The sequence below is a fragment of the Pseudophryne corroboree genome, chromosome 4 (genome assembly GCF_028390025.1).
Source record: "Pseudophryne corroboree isolate aPseCor3 chromosome 4, aPseCor3.hap2, whole genome shotgun sequence".
NCBI classification, from domain to species: Eukaryota; Metazoa; Chordata; class Amphibia; order Anura; family Myobatrachidae; genus Pseudophryne; species Pseudophryne corroboree.
Window position 1 is genome coordinate 326,267,752 of NC_086447.1, and position 20,452 is coordinate 326,288,203.

General features: G+C 45.1%; 1 protein-coding gene across 27 annotated transcripts in view; it reads right to left on the reverse strand.

Annotated features, from left to right (window-relative positions):
• Positions 1 to 20,452, reverse strand: part of DLG1 (discs large MAGUK scaffold protein 1) — a 1,011,951-nt gene that overhangs the window by 441,474 nt on the left and 550,025 nt on the right. For all 27 annotated transcript variants that reach the window (XM_063916386.1, XM_063916392.1, XM_063916391.1 and 24 more), the window contains one exon: positions 11,079 to 11,132. In XM_063916386.1, the coding sequence (XP_063772456.1) occupies positions 11,079 to 11,132 (54 nt within the window). The remainder of the gene's footprint in view (positions 1 to 11,078; positions 11,133 to 20,452) is intronic.

Consider the following 20,452-nt stretch of genomic DNA (forward strand, 5'->3'; position numbering starts at 1 on the left):
AGCACAGGACATTTTTCATCAATTACTCCGTTTAAGGAAGAAAGAAACAGATTTCCTCATGCACGGCATCTCTCTTTCGGATTATCACCGCGAGCAAATGATCCCACGCGGTTTCAGAATAAGGAACGTCCCCACCCTGGGGAGGTACAACCCAGAATTCTGCCGCAAATGGACGGCCATCCTGAACAAATGCAGCATGGACTTAGTTCTACTGGTGATTGAGGAGGTCGGCCGGGAACTAAAAATGACCAGAGAAAAAAATCATCACTCTTGAGAAACGATGTCTGAAGACCTTACAGGAGAATACCACCCAGGACTGGATATTGAAGCTGCAAACACAGGTGGACCAGTACAAAAAGGAGTTGATTAGATTTAAAAGGAACAAACACCTCATAGTCAAAACAGACTATGAGGAGAATAAGGTATATCGGTGGCTGATGGGGGGTGACATGCGAAGGGAAGAGCAAACCAAGTTCACCTTCAGACGGAATTGGCGGAGACGTAGGGACGATTCCACCCAATTGGCCCAGTCCTCGAACAGCGACAGCGAGTTCCCAGCCCCTGACCCTGAGGAACCCCCGATGCATAGCGGGACCCCTTTAGGCAGGGCTTCGGCCATTTCAGGGGACCCCAATCCAAAAGGACGCCCTCCCGCAGGGGGGGCCAAAATAAGAGGAAACAGAAGCACACCCAACAAACGGAAGACTTAATATTTAATCTTTCAGATCGAGTTTTTACCCCAAATGAATTGGCAGTACTAAACAAGGGCTTGTCATACATTCCTACTAATAGGCATGATGAATTTACTTGGAAAAGAGACTTGCATCGCTTTTCACGAAAACTCCGACTCCAGGAATATTTCCAACATCAACATCAAGAACAACCCGCATCCGTCCTCGACAAGTTTGTGAGACAGCACACCACCTCAAGGTTCGACCCCCAGTCCACCAACTCATCCCTCAAAACCTTTTCCCGTCTGCTGGACAACTCGGTTCAGCGTTACAACGCTACTTTTGCTACACAGCGTGACAATTTAACCCGGGCCGAAAGAAGCGCCTTACGCAATTTGGGAAACGCTAGAGACATCATTTTTCGCCCTGCAGACAAGGGGGGTGGTCTGGTAATTGAGAACCTTGGGGACTACCGTACGGAGGCACTAAGACAACTTACAGACGTCCAAGTTTACCAGGAACTATCCGTAGATCCTACCGCAAACTACAAACGAGAACTGGATTTGATCCTTGATGAAGCTCTGAATGACAAACACATTACTCAGAAACTACACCGGACTCTGAAGCAGGAGCACCCTGTGACACCAGTGTTCTTCACTGTCCCCAAGATACACAAGAGCATTCACAAACCTCCAGGAAGGCCGATCATTTCTGCCAGATCCTCACTATATCAACCCATATCCCAGTTCCTTGACAGTATTCTCCAGCCACTGGTCACCAAACAACATTCGTATATTAAAGACACCACAGACTTCCTCAATTTATTGGATAGCATCTCTACTGTTCCCACGGGCACTCTGTTGTGCGTCATGGACATTTGCAATTTGTACACGAGTATACCACATGAAGGAGGCCTGGCTGCCATGCAAGAATTCCTAGCACAGAACAACATGCAGGACGTGGACCAAGCACTATTTGTACGCTTACTGGAACTGACTCTAAAGAGGAATTATTTCCTTTTTGACGGTAAATTTTACCTTCAGCTAACAGGATGCGCTATGGGCAGCAATGTGGCCCCGTCTTACGCAAACACCTACATGTTTCAGGAGGAACGGAAGATCTTCTTCTCCAACCCAGCACACTTCCAAAAGATTTTAGCATACTGCCGATACATCGATGATGTCTTCATGCTGTGGAGCGGCAGTCAAGAGGAGTTCATCAGCATGATGGAAGACATCAATCAAGCAGCAACCTACATCAAATTCACCTATCAGTGTGATGCCTCCACCATCAACTACCTGGACGTGCAGGTCACCATCCGCAACAACAACATCTGTACCACTGTATATACTAAGCCTACGGACAAAAACACGATGCTATTGGCAAGCAGCCATCACCCTAAACCACTTATCAGAGGGTTGTCCCGCTCCCAGCTGATTCGTACAGCCAGGATCCACAGCACCCATGACTCCTTGGAGATCCAACTGGATAAAGTGATCCACAAATTTCTCCAGAGAGGCTACAACGAGGCTGACTTACTGAAACACAAACAAGAGGTCATGAAGATGGACAGGAAGGAGCTACTGCATCCATCAGGAAGGAGGAGAGACAACATAATACCCTGGAAAAGCCAGTTCTGCACTTCCAGCCCGGTGGTCCAACGGGCCACTCGAGCGTTATGGCCCATAGTGGCCACTGACAACAAACTTACATGTTTTAGCAACAAGAGGCCCATGAATTGTTTCATGAGGGCCAGAAACATCAAAGATACCATTGTGCATGCAGACATTACCGGCTTCTCCAGCTCTACATCCTCTAACTTCCTCACTAAGCAGCCAGGCTGTTACAAATGCCTGGGCTGCACCACCTGCAAGAATATGATCAGTGGACCTTCCTTCAAACATCCAACTAAAGACCTCACGTTTAGATTAAAGCATGTGTTGACCTGCACCTCCACCCACGTGGTATATCTTATAATTTGCCCATGTGGGCTAGGGTATGTTGGCAAAACCATCACCAGTTTCAGAACCAGGATAGCCCAGCACAGATCGGCCAGTAACGCAGCAATCAAGAAGGGGAGTTCCGAACAACCAGTGGCGCATCATTTTGCGACCAAAGGACATTCAATAGCCCAACTGAAGCATATGGTAATCGACCATGTTCCAGCAAATCTAAGAGGTGGCGACAGAGGTGGCGCGTTACTAAAACTGGAGAAGCGCTGGATATTCAAACTGGAAACTTTCCCACAGAGGGGACTTAATGAAAAAGTCCAGTGGAATAGTCTCTAGAGTATTTGATACAGTTTGCAGGCATCATCAACGGTTGACAGCGGTTCCTGCTTTCCTCTGTTCTTCCTCATTCCTTTCACACAGACTCTTCCACACTCTTCTTTTATTTTTCTACACAGTGGGGTTCTCCTCTTCTTCTTTCCCTTTCCTCTTCTTCTTCTCCTCCTTTTCTTTTTAATATGTCTCCTTTTTGTCATCCAGCTCACATTCAATAGACACGCCCCATTTTCTTCACGTTGCACTTCGATTCCTTTATGTTTTATTCACTCAGCGTTCATCACATTCCCGTTCGCCAACCTTTCCATCATCATTTACACCATGGCCACCACTCCACCAGATTTTTCGTCCCCTTCCCGTTTCTCCCTTTTCCTCCCTTTTTCCTTTTCGCGTCACGAACCCGACACCATGTCACTTCCTGGAGACGCCGGAGCACTTCTGGCGATCCCCGCGATTGACGGCGTCAGGCCCCGCTCTCCTCCACGTGCACCGGGTCTGCACCGGGTGTTATAAAGGTAAGGGGTCTTCTTCTGTCAAACTGTTCACGCCTTGACAAAGGGATCTTAGGGTCCCGAAACGTTGGTTGATATGTGACCACTGTTTTTGTGATTTAATACACGGTTTTGATTTTGACGGAGTGCCGCTGCCTTCTTTCTGCTTTTTACCGTATTATCTGCTGCAGAGGGCACCCGGATTCATGCTGTTTTAGTGGGAGTGCCGGGCATTTTTTGTGTTATATACATATATATATATATACCCCTTGAAGAAGTCTTATCAAGACTAAACGCGTTGGGCTACCTGTACCTACCTTACTCCAAAGATAAGAAATATTTTATTTTAGAATATTTTATTGTAGTTTTTAATTCATTTGTATTTTATAGTCCAGTTGTGTGCTTTTATTGTTGTCCCATTTTTTATGTATGTTTTTATGATTCTTTATATTAAATACAATTTTTTTACTATAGGCGCCTGATAATATTTTATTTTGATACAATAGTCGCTGTCTCTCTCCCCCCATATTTTATATATATATATATATATATATATATATATATATATATATATTTGTTCCTTGCATATTCTTTCCTTTATTTTACACTGATAAAAGTAACCATTATATGATAATTGAAACTGTTTTGTTTACATCCTACATATGTACTACGGATGACATGGAAAACATGATCGCAATGGCATCTGTGAATGTGAATTGAACTGTTCTATCAGAGTGCACAATGCGTTCCACTATGCGTCAGAACGAGGCATGGACCATGAATTAAACTTGATTAGAAGCCATCTATACACTGCACGTCCGCTTCCGGTATAAATGACATCGAGTGCGTGCCAATATGCGGTTCACGGGAGGATTTCCTGGTCAACAATATAACAGACACCTGACGTAGCGCGGTTCCGGGATAAGGACGATGACGCTGCTGGAGAAGAAGGACTTACACGACGCGTGCGCATCCCAGACGAGCACGATACCGGAAGTGGGGCGGAAAGGCCGCACTCCGGTAATAGAAGGTCAAACGTAACCTGCACATGCGCAACATAGACATTTCCGATACCGAAGTGTGGCGGAAGTGCCGCATTCCGGTTTGATTATACGTTTTTAACACCTTATTCTCATCGTTTTATGAATCTTAGCATATTATTAGATATGAATGGTCCCCTATAGAGTAATGCATATTCCTCTATGTATTCTTAGCAAAAGATTTAAATACAAACAGTTGACCTGTCCTGAAACAGGAAGTGACATCAGCAATTACTGACTGATTGTAGAGGGTATATATAGAGACCCTATCCCAGCACACCAGTACCCCTTGAAGAAGTCATCAGGACGAAACGCGTTGGACTCTCCCTCTGTGACCCTCTACCTAAAAGTTAAGACTCTCCTTTATTCATTCTAGCTATTGGAACATTATTTATTTATTTATGTAATTTCTGGTTTTAGAACCTTGTCTATGTGTTTTATAGCACAATCCATCCCCTCTTCCCACTTTTTTAAGAGTTTAAAGTTTTTTAGCATTATACATTTTTTTACTGTCATTCTATTTGTATTTTATCTGTACCAAATAAATTTGTATATCTTATTTTATTATATACATGGACTGATACATATTTTTAACACACCGGTGGTCGCCAGTACCCTTATACCAATTGCTCATAAACCATTACTACAGTAATTTACCACTACTGCATACTTAAGGGACGGCAGACGCCCAAAATCATTGGGAGTGTTTTTAGTTGGGTGTATTTATAACATGTGTGGCGCTTGCATATTCTCTATCTTATATATATATATATATATATATATATATAATAAGATTTTACTTACCGATAAATCTATTTCTCGTAGTCCGTAGTGGATGCTGGGGACTCCGTCAGGACCATGGGGATTAGCGGCTCCGCAGGAGACAGGGCACAAAACTAAAGCTTTAGGATCAGGTGGTGTGTACTGGCTCCTCCCCCTATGACCCTCCTCCAAGCCTCAGTTAGGATACTGTGCCTGGACGAGCGTACACAATAAGGAAGGATATTGAATCCCGGGTAAGACTCATACCAGCCACACCAATCACACCGTATAACTTGTGATCTGAACCCAGTTAACAGTATGACAAACGTAGGAGCCTCTGAACAGACGGCTCACAACAATAACAACCCGATTTTTTTGTAACAACAACTATGTACAAGTATTGCAGACAATCCGCACTTGGGATGGGCGCCCAGCATCCACTACGGACTACGAGAAATAGATTTATCGGTAAGTAAAATCTTATTTTCTCTGACGTCCTAAGTGGATGCTGGGGACTCCGTCAGGACCATGGGGATTATACCAAAGCTCCCAAACGGGCGGGAGAGTGCGGATGACTCTGCAGCACCGAGTGAGAGAACTCCAGGTCCTCCTCAGCCAGGGTGTGCTCCTGACCAAGTAGCAGCTCGGCAAAGTTGTAAAGCCGAGACCCCTCGGGCAGTCGCCCAAGATGAGCCCACCTTCCTTGTGGAATGGGCATTTATATATTTTGGCTGTGGCAGTCCTGCCACAGAATGTGCAAGCTGAATTGTACTACACATTCAACTAGCAATCGTCTGCTTAGAAGCAAGAGCACCCAGTTTTTTGGGTGCATACAGGATAACAGCAAGTCAGTTTTCCTGACTCCAGCCGTCCTGGAAATCTATATTTTCAGGGCCCTGACAACATCTAGCAACTTGGAGTCCTCCAAGTTTCTAGTAGCCGCAGGTACCACAATAAGCTGGTTCAGATGAAACGCTGACACCAACATAGGGAGAAACTGGGGCCGAGTCCGCAGCTCTGCCCTGTCCGAATGGACAATCAGATATGGGCTTTTGTGAGACAAAGCCGCCAATTCTGACACTCGCCTGGCCGAGGCCAGGGCCAACATCATGGTCACTTTCCATGTGAGATATTTCAAATCCACAGATTTGAGCGGTTTAAACCAACGTGATTTGAGGAATCCCAGGACTACGTTGAGATCCCACAGTGCCACTGGAGGCACAAAAGGGGGTTGTATATGCAGTACTCCCTTGTCAAATTTCTGGACTTCAGGAACTGAAGCCAATTCTTTCTGGAAGAAAATCGACAGGGCCGAAATTTGAACCTTAATGGACCCCAATTTGAGGCCCATAGACACTCCTGTTTTGCAGGAAATGCAGGAATCGACCGAGTTGAAATTTCTTCGTGGGGCCTTCCTGGCCTCACACCCCGCAACATATTTTCGCCACATGTGGTGATAATGTTGTGCGGTCACCTCCTTCCTGGCTTTGACCAGGGTAGGAATGACCTCTTCCGGAATGCCTTTTTCCCTTAGGATCCGGCGTTCAACCGCCATGCCGTCAAACGCAGCCGCGGTAAGTCTTGGAACAGACATGGTACTTGCTGAAACAAGTCCCTTCTTATCGGCAGAGGCCCTGAGTCCTCTGTGAGCATCTCTTGAAGTTCCGGGTACCAAGTCCTTCTTGGCCCACCCGGAGCCACGAGTATAGTTCTTACTCCTCTACGTCTTATAATTCTCAGTACCTTTGGTATGAGAAGCAGAGGAGGGAACACATACACCGACTGGTACACCCCTGGTGTTACCAGAACGTCCACAGCTATTGCCTGAGGGTCTCTTGACCTGGCGCAATACCTGTCCAGTTTTTTGTTCAGGCGGGACGCCATCATGTCCACCTTTGGTCTTTCCCAACGGTGCACAATCATGTGGAAAAAACTTCTCGATGAAGTCCCCACTCTCCCGGGTGGAGGTCGTGCTGAGGAAGTCTGCTTCCCAGTTGTCCACTCCCGGAATGAAAACTGCTGACAGTGCTATCACATGATTTTCCGCCCAGCGAAGAATCCTTGCAGTTTCTGCCATTGTCCTCCTGCTTCTTGTGCCGCCCTGTCTGTTTACGTGGGCGACTGCCGTGATGTTGTCCCACTGGATCAATACCGGCTGACCTTGAAGCAGAGGTCTTGCTAAGCTTAGAGCATTGTAAATTGCTCTTAGCTCCAGTATATTTATGCGGAGAGAAGTCCCCAGACTTGATCACACTCCCTGGAAATTTTTTCCCTGTGTGACTGCTCCCCAGCCTTTCAAGCTGGAATCCGTGGTCACCAGGACCCAGTCCTGAATGCATAACTGTGGCCCTTTAGTAGATGAGCACTCTGCAGCCACCACAGAAGAGACACCCTTGTCCTTGGAGACAGGGTTATCCGCTGATGCATCTGAAGATGCGATCCGGACCATTTGTCCAGCAGATCCCACTGAAAAGTTCTTGCGTGAAATCTGCCGAATGGAATCGCTTCGTAAGAAGCCACCATTTTTCCCAGGACCCTTGTGCAATGATGCACTGACACTTTTCCTGGTTTTTGGAGGTTCCTGACTAGCTCGGATAACTCCCTGGCTTTCTCCTCCGGGAGAAACACCTTTTTCTGGACTGTGTCCAGAATCATCCCTAGGGACAGCAGACGTGTCGTCTGAGACAGCTGCGATTTTGGAATATTTAGAATCCACCCGTGCTGTCGTAGAACTACTTGAGATAGTGCTACTCCGACCTCCAACTGTTCTCTGGACCTTGCCCTTATCAGGAGATCGTCCAAGTAAGGGATAATTAAGACGCCTTTTCTTTGAAGAAGAATCATCATTCCGGCCATTACCTTGGTAAAGACCCGGGGTGCCGTGGACAATCCAAACGGCAGCGTCTGAAACTGATAGTGACAGTTTTGTACCACGAACCTGAGGTACCCTTTGTGAGAAGGGCAAATTTGGACATGGAGGTAAGCATCCTTGATGTCCAGGGACACCATATAGTCCCCTTCTTCCTGGTTCGCTATCACTGCTCTGAGTGACTCCATTTAGAATAGGTCTCACCGAGCCGTCTGGCTTCAGTACCACAATATAGTGTGGAATAATACCCCTTTACTTGTTGTAGGAGGGGTACTTTGATTATCACCTGCTGGGAATACAGCTTGTGAATTGTTTCCAATACTGCCTCCCTGTCGGAGGTAGACGTTGGTAAAGCAAACTTCAGGAACTTGCGAGGGGGAGACGTCTCGAATTTCCAATCTGTACCCCTGGGATACTACTTGTAGGATCCAGGGGTCCACTTGCGAGTGAGCCCACTGCGTGCTGAAACTCTTGAGACGACCCCCCCACCGCACCTGTTTGTACGGCCCCAGCGTCATGCTGAGGACTTGGCAGAAGCGGTGGAAGGCTTCTGTTCCTGGGAATGGGCTGCCTGCTGCAGTCTTCTTCCCTTACCTCTATCCCTGGGCAGATATTATGGGGACGAAAGGACTGAGGCTGAAAAGACTATGTCTTTTTCTGCTGAGATGTGACTTGGGGTAAAAAAGGTGGATTTTCTAGCTGTTGCCGTGGCCACCAGGTCCGATGGACCGACCCCAAATAACTCCTCCCCTTTATACGGCAATACTTCCATGTGCCGTTTGGAATCTGCATCACCTGACCACTGTCGTGTCCATAAACATCGTCTGGCAGATATGGACATCGCACTTACTCTTGATGCCAGAGTTTCGCATATATAGAAATGCATCTTTTAAATGCTCTATAGTCAATAAAATACTGTCCCTGTCAAGGGTATCAATATTTCCAGTCAGGGAATCCGACCAAGCCACCCCAGCACTGCCCATCCAGGCTGAGGCGATCGCTGGTCGCAGTATAACACCAGTATGTGTGTATATACTTTTTAGGATATTTTTCAACCTCCTATCAGTTGGCTCCTTGAGGGCGTCCGTATCTGGAGACGGTAACGCCACTTGTTTTTATAAGCGTGTGAGCGCCTTATCCACCCTAAGGTGTGTTTTCCAACGCGCCATACTTCTGGCGGGAAAGGGTATACCGCCAATAATTTTCTATCGGGGGAAACCCACGCATCATCACACACTTCATTTAATTTATCTGATTCAGGAAAAACCACATGTAGTTTTTTCACACTCCACATAATACCCTTTTTTGTGGTACTTGTAGTATCAGAAATATGTAACACCTCCTTCATTGCCCTTAACAAGTAACGTGTGGCCCTAAAGGAAAATACGTTTGTTTCTTCACCGTCGACACTGGAGTCAGTGTCCGTGTCTGTGTCGACCGACTGAGGTAAAAAGGACGTTTTAACGCCCCTGACGGTGTTTTAGACGCCTGGACAGGTACTAATTGGTTTGCCGGCCGTCTCATGTCGTCAACCGACCTTGCAGCGTGTTGACATTATCACGTAATTCCTTAAATAAGCCATCCATTCCGGTGTCGACTCCCTAGAGAGTGACATCACCATTACCGGCAATTGCTCCGCCTCCTCACCAACATCGTCCTCATACATGTCGACACACAAGTACCGACACACAGCACACACACAGGGAATGCTCTGATAGAGGACAGCACCCCACTAGCCCTTTGGGGAGACAGAGGGAGAGTTTGCCAGCACACACCAAAAACGCTATATTATACAGGGACAACCTTTATATAAGTGTTTTTCCCTTATAGCATTTTAATATATATATACATATCGCCAAATAAGTGCCCCCCCTCTCTGTTTTAACCCTGTTTCTGTAGTGCAGTGCAGGGGAGAGCCTGGGAGCCTTCCCACCAGCATTTCTGTGAGGGAAAATGGCGCTGTGTGCTGAGGAGAATAGGCCCCGCCCCCTTTTCGGCGGGCTTCTTCTCCCGTTTTTCTGAGACCTGGCAGGGGTTAAATACATCCATATAGCCTCCAGGGGCTATATGTGATGTATTTTTTGCCAGAATAAGGTGTTATACATTGCTGCCCAGGGCGCCCCCAGCAACGCCCTGCACCCTCCGTGACCGTTGGTGTGAAGTGTGTGACAACAATGGCGCACAGCTGCAGTGCTGTGCGCTACCTTCATGAAGACTGAAAAGCCTTCTGCCGCCGGTTTCTGGACCTTCAATCTTCAGCATCTGCAAGGGGGGTCGGCGGCGCGGCTCCGGGACGAACGCCAGGGTGAGACCTGTGTTCCGACTCCCTCTGGAGCTAATGGTGTCCAGTAGCCTAAGAAGCCAATCCATCCTGCACGCAGGTGAGTTGAACTTCTCTCCCCTAAGTCCCTCGATGCAGTGAGCCTGTTGCCAGCAGGACTCACTGAAAATAAGAAACCTAAAAACTTTTTCTAAGCAGCTCCTTAAGAGAGCCACCTAGATTGCACCCTGCTCGGACGGGCACAAAAACCTAACTGAGGCTTGGAGGAGGGTCATAGGGGGAGGAGCCAGTACACACCACCTGATCCTAAAGCTTTAGTTTTGTGCCCTGTCTCCTGCGGAGCCGCTAATCCCCATGGTCCTGACGGAGTCCCCAGCATCCACTTAGGACGTCAGAGAAATATATAGTAATAAATCTGCTTGATGTATCTTGTGTGCTGTGCAGTACACAGAAAACATGCAACCTTCAATAGACCACAATGCAATAAATGTGGGTTGGGAACAAATAACTGTTCTAATATTTAAAGAACCTAATAAGGACAATAAAGAAACTATTTCCTACCTCAACTCTTTATGCCTGACAGAGCTAAGATTACTTAAATAATGTCAACGTCGTGCACATTCCAGTCATCAGAAACTATTGAAATAGGTAAAGTGCTCTCTTACATAGTACAACTTACATAAGGTTGAGTGTCCAGGTTATCTGTGTTTACAATCACTGGTGGAGGATTCGCCTAGGAGGAGATAAAGAGAAGAAGTTAAAGGGTATTTATTAAAAAGGAAAGATTTTGGGAGCGAAGCCTGCCATTTTGTGTCTGTAATAAGGTCTACTTTCACTACGAACCAGTAACCTTACTGTGCAATGATCCTGAGGCACTTTTACCTAGAACATTTTTAATCTGCATTCCCATGAATACTGATTTAGCTTAAGGGGTATATGCAATTGCGGTCGAATTCCCAAAAATGTCGAAAAACGGGACATTATCGCCCAAAAAAAAAAAAATTTCGACAATGCAATTCAGTACTTTTTGTCAAAAAAACGGACTTTCCAAATTCGACTTTTTGAAATTCGACATTTGTCAAATTCGACATTTCTGCAATGGTACAAATGCGGCAATTCGACAAAAGTATATTCAATTGAAGATTGTAAATTCGACAACAGTGCTTTTAGACAGTAAATTCGTCATTTTCAATCCGGCACACTTTGCTGGCGGAATCTAATAAAAAAATTTAAAAACATTTTTTGTGTGTTTTTTTTATTGGTAATAGCATATCTATTTATATTAGAAGGGATTAGGTACTTGGTTTGTCTATTTTGGAGGCACAAGTATTATTTATATATTTTTAAAAATATATATTTTTTATTTTTTTATTGGAATGGTAAAAATCTGAAAAAAAATGCGTGGGGTCCCCTCTCCTAAGCATAACCAGCCTCGGGCTCTTTGAGCCGGTCCTGGTTGCCAAAATACGGGGAAAAAATGACAGGGGATCCCCCGTATTTTAACAACCAGCACCGGGCTCTGCGCCTGGTCCTGGTGCAAAAAATACGGGGGACAAAAAGAGTAGGGGTCCCCCGTATTTTTTGTACCAGCACCGGGCTCCACTAGCTGGACAAATAATGCCACAGCCGGGGGTCACTTTTATACAGCGCCCTGCGGCCGTGGCATTAAATATCCAACTAGTCACCCCTGGCCGGGGTACCCTGGAGGAGTGGGGACCCCTTCAATCAAGGGGTCCCCCCCTCCAGCCACCCAAGGGCCAGGGGTGAAGCCCGAGGCTGTCCCCCCCATCCAAGGGCTGCGGATGGGGGGCTGATAGCCTTTTGAAAAATTAAAGAATATTGTTTTTCCAGTAGTACTACAAGTCCCAGCAAGCCTCCCCGCAAGCTGGTACTTGGAGAACCACAAGTACCAGCATGCGGGAGAAAAACGGGCCCGCTGGTACCTGTAGTTCTACTGGAAAAAAATACCCAAATAAAAACAGGACACGCACACCGTGAGAGTAAAACTTTATTTCACACCTGCCGACACACATACTTACCTATGTTGACACTCCGACACTGGCCACGACCCCCTCGTCAGTGAAGAATCCGAGGTACCTGCAAAAAAAAAAATTATACTCACCAAAAAGCAGAGTCCGGATCTTTTTTTATAATCCACGTACTTGTCAAAATAAAAAAACGAACACCCGGACCAGGCGGACTGAAAGGGGTCCCATGTTTACACATGGGACCCCTTTCCCCGAATGCAGAGACCCCCCGTGACTCCTGTCACAGAAAGGTCTCTTCAGCCAATCAGGAAGCGCCACTTCGTGGCACTCTCCTGATTGGCTGTATGCGCGTCTGAGCTGGCAGACAGCGCATCGCACAGCTCCCTCCATTAGTTTCAATGGTGGGAACTTTGCGGTCAGCGGTGGGGTTACCCGCGGTCAGCGGCTGACCGCGGGTAACCTCACCGCTGACCGCAAAGTTCCCACCATTGAAAGTAATGGAGGGGGCTGTGCAATGCGCGTCTGAGGACACTAACTTGGTTGTGGGGGAAAAATGGCGCACTGGGCTTACCCTATTGCAGGTATAATATATCAATAAACCGGAATATAGAAAAGTAGCTTAAGATAAATATTACCCTCTTTATGGGAAAAACAAATTATTGCTCTAACAGATAGAAACAGCCGGCGGTGCTCCCTTAAGTTGTAAAAAACAAATCACATAAATATACAAGAAGAAAAGACAACTCTTTTTGATGGGGCACTCTTAACAAATAATTTAAAACTTAACTTTTATTATTATTATGTGTTTAATCAAGCCTCGCTAAATACCCCATATATAACATTGGGAACCATCAATTGTTATAATACATCAAATATGATGATTTAATATACATTTTATTATAATTAATCTTGGGCAGGATATTGACCAATTATCGATATTTATGTAATTAGTGGTACAAATGGGTACGCACTAAATTTATTGTATCAGAAGACGTTTGGATAGTACCTCTTGAGACCTAATCAGTGACATCTTAAGAATAATGAATATATGTTTTATGTTGGTATGTAAATGTGAGTCCAATTTCTGATAATAAAAGTTAAGTTTTAAATTATTTGTTAAGAGTGCCCCATCAAAAAGAGTTGTCTTTTCTTCTTGTATATTTATGCAATGCGCGTCTGAGCTCAGACGCACAGAGCCAATCAGGTGAGTGCCACGAAGTGGCGCTTCCTGATTGGCTGAAGGGACCTTTCTGTGACAGCTTTCGGGGAAAGCGGTCCCATGTGTAAACATGGGACCCCTTTCAGTCCGTGTGGTTCGGGTGTTAGTTTTTTTTTTTTTTGCCAAGTACGTGGATTACAAATCACAGGACACTGGATTGAGGTGAGTATAATTTTATTCACAGGTACCCCGGATCGTCGGCGACATTGGAGACGTGGCAGTCGACGGGTCAACATAGGTAAGTATGTATGTGTCGGCATGTATGAAATAAACTTTTACTTTCACGGTGTGTGTCTCCTGTTTTTATTTGGGTATTTTTTTTCCAGTAGAACTACAGGTACAAGCGGGCCCGTTTTTCCACCCGCATGCTGGTACTTGTGGTTCTCCAAGTACCAGCTTGCGGGGGAGGCTTGCTGGGACTTGTAGTTCTTCTGGAAAAACCAATATTCTTTCATTTTACTCAAGGCTATCAGCCCCCCATCCGCAGCCCTTGGATGGGGGGAGGGGGACAGCCTCGGGCTTCACCCCTGGCCCTTGGGTGGCTGGGGGGGGACCCCTTGATTGAAGGGGTCCCCACTCCTCCAGGGTACCCCGGCCAGGGGTGACTAGTTGGTATTTAATGCCACGGCCGCAGGGCGCTGTATAAAAGTGACCCCCGGCTGTGGCATTATCTGTCCAGCTAGTGGAGCCCGGTGCTGGTACAAAAAATACGGGGGACCCCTACTCTTTTTGTCCCCCGTATTTTTTGCACCAGGCGCAGAGCCCAGTGCTGGTTGTTAAAATACGGGGGATCCCCTGTCATTTCCCCCCCCCCCCCCCCGTATTTTAGCAACCAGGACCGGCTCAAAGAGCCCGAGGCTGGTTATGCTTAGGAGGGGGGGACCACACGCAATTTTTTTTCAGGTTTTTCCCGTTTTTTTTTAACATTTTTACAAATCTAATCAAAATCCGTCAAATCGTCCGTTTTTCGACAGCGGGACTGTCGAATCCGTTTTTTATTGAATATGTAGAATTCCGGCACCCACCTGCCGGAATTCGACTGTCGAATTAAAAAACGGGCGAAAAATTGCCGCGATTCGCCGCCAATTGCATATACCCCTAAATCTCTTCATGGCTGGTAGGTGATAAATGTGCTGTAATTATAAATTGACACAGATACATCAAGCTAAGAAACTCCAGATATAGAAAAGCTACCATTGACTGTAACTTAACAAGACGACCTAGTAGGACCAGATGGTATGTGTAATGCTGGGTAAACACTGGGCGATACAGCGGTCATTCAATTGAATGGCCAATACATCATGAGTGTTTTGGCACGTGTATACAAACGATGTGTGTGTGAATGACATTGTTCACAGACCTATCAACTAAGCTGTACTGCGCAGCCGATGCCCAATATATCTGCAGATATATTGGTACATTTGGCTGTGTCTCCATACACCGGCTGTAGAGACTGACATCACAGCTGGGAAGGAAATTCAAATGCCCACCGAGCCATATGACAGAATTGACACAGAGCAGCCGATCACCAAGTATGCATGCTTACCTGAATTGGCCACCCTGTCAGCATGACGGGCAGTCAGGGGGCATGTTACTATAGTGCAGGGGTTTTCAAACTCGGTCCTCAGGACCCCACACAGTGCATGTTTTGCAGGCAACCCAGCAGGTGCACAGGTGTATTAATTACTAACTGACACATTTTAAAAGGTCCACAGGTGTAGCTAATTATTTCACTTGTGATTCTGTGAGGAGACCTGCAAAACATGCACTGTGTGGGGTCCTGAGGACCGAGTTTGAGAACCTGTGCTATAGTGTATCACCAGCATAAGTCAATAAAAGCATAAGAGCAACAAGTAAACTACTCTGAGTTAGATCAACAAGGCAAAGTAGGAAGATGCTAGAAGTGTGATTCTGTGAAACCAAGTAAGATAATACTACAAGCATGTGAACAGTGTGACTGTCATACATAAGAATTTACTCTACTGCAGGTTGAGTATCCCATATCCAAATATTCCGAAATACGAATTTTTTTGCGTGAGAGTGAGATAGTGAAACCTTTGTTTTCTGATGGCTCAATGTACACAAACTTCGTTTAATACACAGTTATTAAAAATATTGTATTTAATGACCTTCAGGCTGTGTGTATAAGGTGTATATGAAACAAACGCATACTGTGCTTAGACTTGGTTCCCATCGCATGATATCTCATTATGGTGTGCAATTATTCAAAAATACGGAATAATCCGATATCCAAAATACGTCTGGTCACAAGCATTTTGGATATGGGATACTCAACCTGTATCTAAATTTCACCACATATATTTCATCAAGGCCCTAATTTCACCACATATATTTCATCAAGGCCCTAATTTCACCACATATATTTAATCAAGGCCCCACCACCCCAAACAAAACAACAAAAAATAGTCCATCAGTATTTCTCACATGGAGTCAATCAAAGGACATTATAGGAAAATCAGTGCTCATTACAAGTTTTGCATACTTGTAAATTCAGGTACAGATGTCTGATTTTAGTTTGAAAATATAGCTACCATATATCAATTCACGGTTTGATTAATGTCTGAAACGCGGTACATAAGGCACCAAATAGTCCAGGTTTTAAGGATATCCATGCTTAGGCACAAGTGACTTAATCAGTACCTCAGTCAGTTTGATTAAAACCTGGACTGCTGGGGGTGACTTAAGGACTGTGTTTGGGAAGCACTGTTCTATGGCAAGTGCTCTATTGAAGGGCATTTTCCGTTAAGGCCTATGTATAGAATTTATCCTAAGGACAGAAAAGGAGAAGAAAGTATATCAAGCCTCTTTAAATTGCCAAATATTTGAGTTTGATTAAAAATTCAAACATGAACCATTAGTAGTCCACTTTAGGATACAGACAAATGAAATCTCATGAACTGTTTTTTATTTTCACATTTGCTTGTCATCTGCAATCCCAATAACTTGCAATCACCATCTACTGGATTTTTTTTTCTGAAGAGCATATGGGGAATTCAATTGACAGCTGGAAATTTGAAAAAAAAAAAAAAACCTATGGCGCTGGGTTTTCCTATCCAATTACATGAGAGAAAATGAGACATGCCCTTCCAGAGCAAGTCTGCATTTTAGTCAAATTGTTCATTTTAGAAACAAATCACAGGGACTTGCTCTGGGATCCCCTGAGGATTAATTTGGCAATTGTAAATTTCAGTGTCATCCCCCATAGAATGGGAAAATTCAATCGGGTGCATGGTTCGGCAGGGTCAAAAAAATAAAATAAAACACTTGCATACCTTGTGCCCAATTATGGATTACAGCAAGTATGCGTGCTCCGGATACCCACGGTATACCATTTTTAAAAATATAGTTGAAGGGTTTTTAGCTCTGAAAACCCTGCAACATGTGAGTTAAATTGACAAACAAAGAAATAAAAAGGGGAGGGGTCTCCGTGGCTCCCGGCAGTTGTCCCTCCATCTTCCCACTGGGGAAGGGGCCGCCAATACTGCCTCCGGGAACAAGGAAGCACACACTCACCGCTTCAGAAGGCGAGTACTAAGCTAATTGAAAACTTCCACTCGCTTAATTAGTCCTCGGAGGTGAATTTTCCTTAAAATAATGATTTTAGGGGAAAAAAAAAAAAAAAATGCACGTGAAAAAAAAAAAGTACATTTCTATAGAAATCAGAGTCATTTTCTCTCCTTTAATTGAATAGCAATCTCCCGCTCTCAACTGAATTCCTCAATATAAAGGTGTTTAAGAAAGAGGGAACAAAACATTATATTCAAGCCCTGGCATCCGTACACACTACGCGATAACACTGAAAGATATGAATGATCTCGTTCATTAATGAACATGATATCGTTCATATCTTTCAGTGTGCATGCACTAAAGATGTACGATGCGCGGCCCCGTGCTCGTTCGTCGTTTGTGCCGGGTCGCTTATACATGCATGCCAATATGGACAATCGCGTCCATATTAGCAAGCACGGCTATGGAGCCGGGTGAAGTGAAGAAACTTCACTCCCCCTGGCACCTTCTCCCCGCTGCCGGGTCGTCCGCCGGCCATAGGGCACCTCGGCGGCCAATCGCCAGCTGTGTGGGGCCCATTAGTGATAGAGTCTAACTGCTGGTTATCTAACACTATAAATATTATGTGTAGGTGGGTGCACAAAGTGTATTAACCTTTGCCATGCTGAAAAGTGTATTAAATAAACAAAAGAAAGATTGAAAAACTTGAGTTAGGATTTAGAAACACAAATTTGTTTCATGCTCTTCAAAACCTGAATCTCACTGCTGAGCACAAAGTTAATGTATAGTTATAACTGTAGGGGTTATTTTTCAGTGATTCAGTATTCGATTAGGTATATAATCTTGAGCTTATCATAGGGACAACAGACAATATGACCAAAAGTGTCAGTGTATGAGCCTTAAAAGTAATACCATATAAAAATGTATCTATCTGAAAAATAAGGAACATTACTTATTCCACCTAAAGAGAAAGAATGCAAAAAAAAAACAAAACATTTGTTCAAAGACTTTTAAAGTTGTTATGTTCTATAAACTTGTTATGTTCAGCGCTGGAAAATAGGTTAGCATTACAGTGGTACTAGAAAGTTTGTGAATCCTTCAGAACTTTCTATATTTCTGCAAAAATTTGGCCTAAAACTAAATCAGGTTTTCACACAAGTCCTAAAAGTAGATAGAGAAGGAAATAAAACAATTGAGACAAAAAACAATTAGACATGCTACGTTTTTTTATTGAGGAAAATAAACCAATATCACATATCTGAGTGGCGAAAGTATGTGAACCTTTAGAAATGGTTTGAATGTTATTAGCTATGACCCAGGCTCTATTAACAAATCCTTCTATACTTATTACAAATCTCTTTATAATCTTGTAGAACCCGTGGGAGGCCCTGATCTACCATCCGCGCAGGGTCAAGAATATCTAGATCCTGTACCTGTAACGTCCCTCGCCTTCCTTCCTCCGCAGTTAGCAAGTTGAATTCTCCCATCTCAGGTCGAGGAATTTGATGCAGCCCTGAAATCTCAGAAACCGTCTAAAGTGCCTGGGTCGGATGGGTTTCCCCATGTGGTACTAAAAATCCTTTTCATGTTTATTGGCCCCCCATCTGATCACCGTTTTTAATAAAAAATAAGAATTTACTTACCGATAATTCTATTTCTCGGAGTCCGTAGTGGATGCTGGGGTTCCTGAAAGGACCATGGGGGATAGCGGCTCCGCAGGAGACAGGGCACAAAAGTAAAGCTTTCCGATCAGGTGGTGTGCACTGGCTCCTCCCCCTATGACCCTCCTCCAAGCCAGTTAGGTACTGTGCCCGGACGAGCGTACACAATAAGGGAGGAATTTTGAATCCCGGGTAAGACTCATACCAGCCACACCAATCACACCGTACAACTTGTGATCTAAACCCAGTTAACAGTATGATAACAGCGGAGCCTCTGAAAAGATGGCTCACAACAATAATAACCCGATTTTTGTAACTATGTACAAGTATTGCAGATAATCCGCACTTGGGATGGGCGCCCAGCATCCACTACGGACTCCGAGAAATAGAATTATCGGTAAGTAAATTGTTATTTTCTCTATCGTCCTAGTGGATGCTGGGGTTCCTGAAAGGACCATGGGGATTATACCAAAGCTCCCAAACGGGCGGGAGAGTGCGGATGACTCTGCAGCACCGAATGAGAGAACTCCAGGTCCTCCTTAGCCAGGGTATCAAATTTGTAGAATTTAGCAAACGTGTTTGCCCCTGACCAAGTAGCTGCTCGGCAAAGTTGTAAAGCCGAGACCCCTCGGGCAGCCGCCCAAGATGAGCCCATCTTCCTTGTGGAATGGGCATTTACATATTTTGGCTGTGGCAGGCCTGCCACAGAATGTGCAAGCTGAATTGTATTACACATCCAACTAGCAATAGTCTGCTTAGAAGCAAGAGCACCCAGTTTGTTGGGTGCATACAGGATAACAGCAAGTCAGTTTTCCTGACTCCAGCCGTCCTGGAACATATTTTCAGGGCCCTGACAACATCTAGCAACTTGGAGTCCTCCGAGTCCCTAGTAGGTGCAAGGCACCACAATAAGCTGGTTCAGGTGAAACACTGACACCACCTTAGGGAGAGAACTGGGGACGAGTCCGCAGCTCTGCCCTGTCCGAATGGACAAACAGATATGGGCTTTTTTTGAGAAAAAACCACCAATTTGACACTCGCCTGGTCCAGGCCAGGGCCAAGAGCATGGTCACTTTTCATGTGAGATGCTTCAAATCCACAGATTTGACTGGTTTTAAACCAATGTGATTTGAGGAATCCCAGAACTACGTTGAGATCCCACAGTGCCACTGGAGGCACAAAAGGGGGTTGTATATGCAATACTCCCTTGACAAACTTCTGGACTTCAGGAACTGAAGCCAATTCTTTCTGGAAGAAAATCGACAGGGACGAAATTTGAACCTTAATGGACCCCAATTTGAGGCCCATAGACACTCCTGTTTGCAGGAAATGCAGGAAACGACCGAGTTGAAATTTCTTTGTGGGACCTTCCTGGCCTCACACCACGCAACATATTTTCGCCACATGTGGTGATAATGTTGTGCGGTCACCTCCTTTCTGGCTTTGACCAGGGTAGGAATGACCTCTTCCGGAATGCCTTTTTCCCTTAGGATCCGGCTTTCCACCGCCATGCCGACAAACGCAGCTGCGGTAAGTCTTGGAACAGACATGGTACTTGCTGAAGCAAGTCCCTTCTTAGCGGCAGAGGCCATAAGACCTCTGTAAGCATCTCTTGAAGTTCCGGGTACCAAGTCCTTCTTGGCCAATCCGGAGCCAT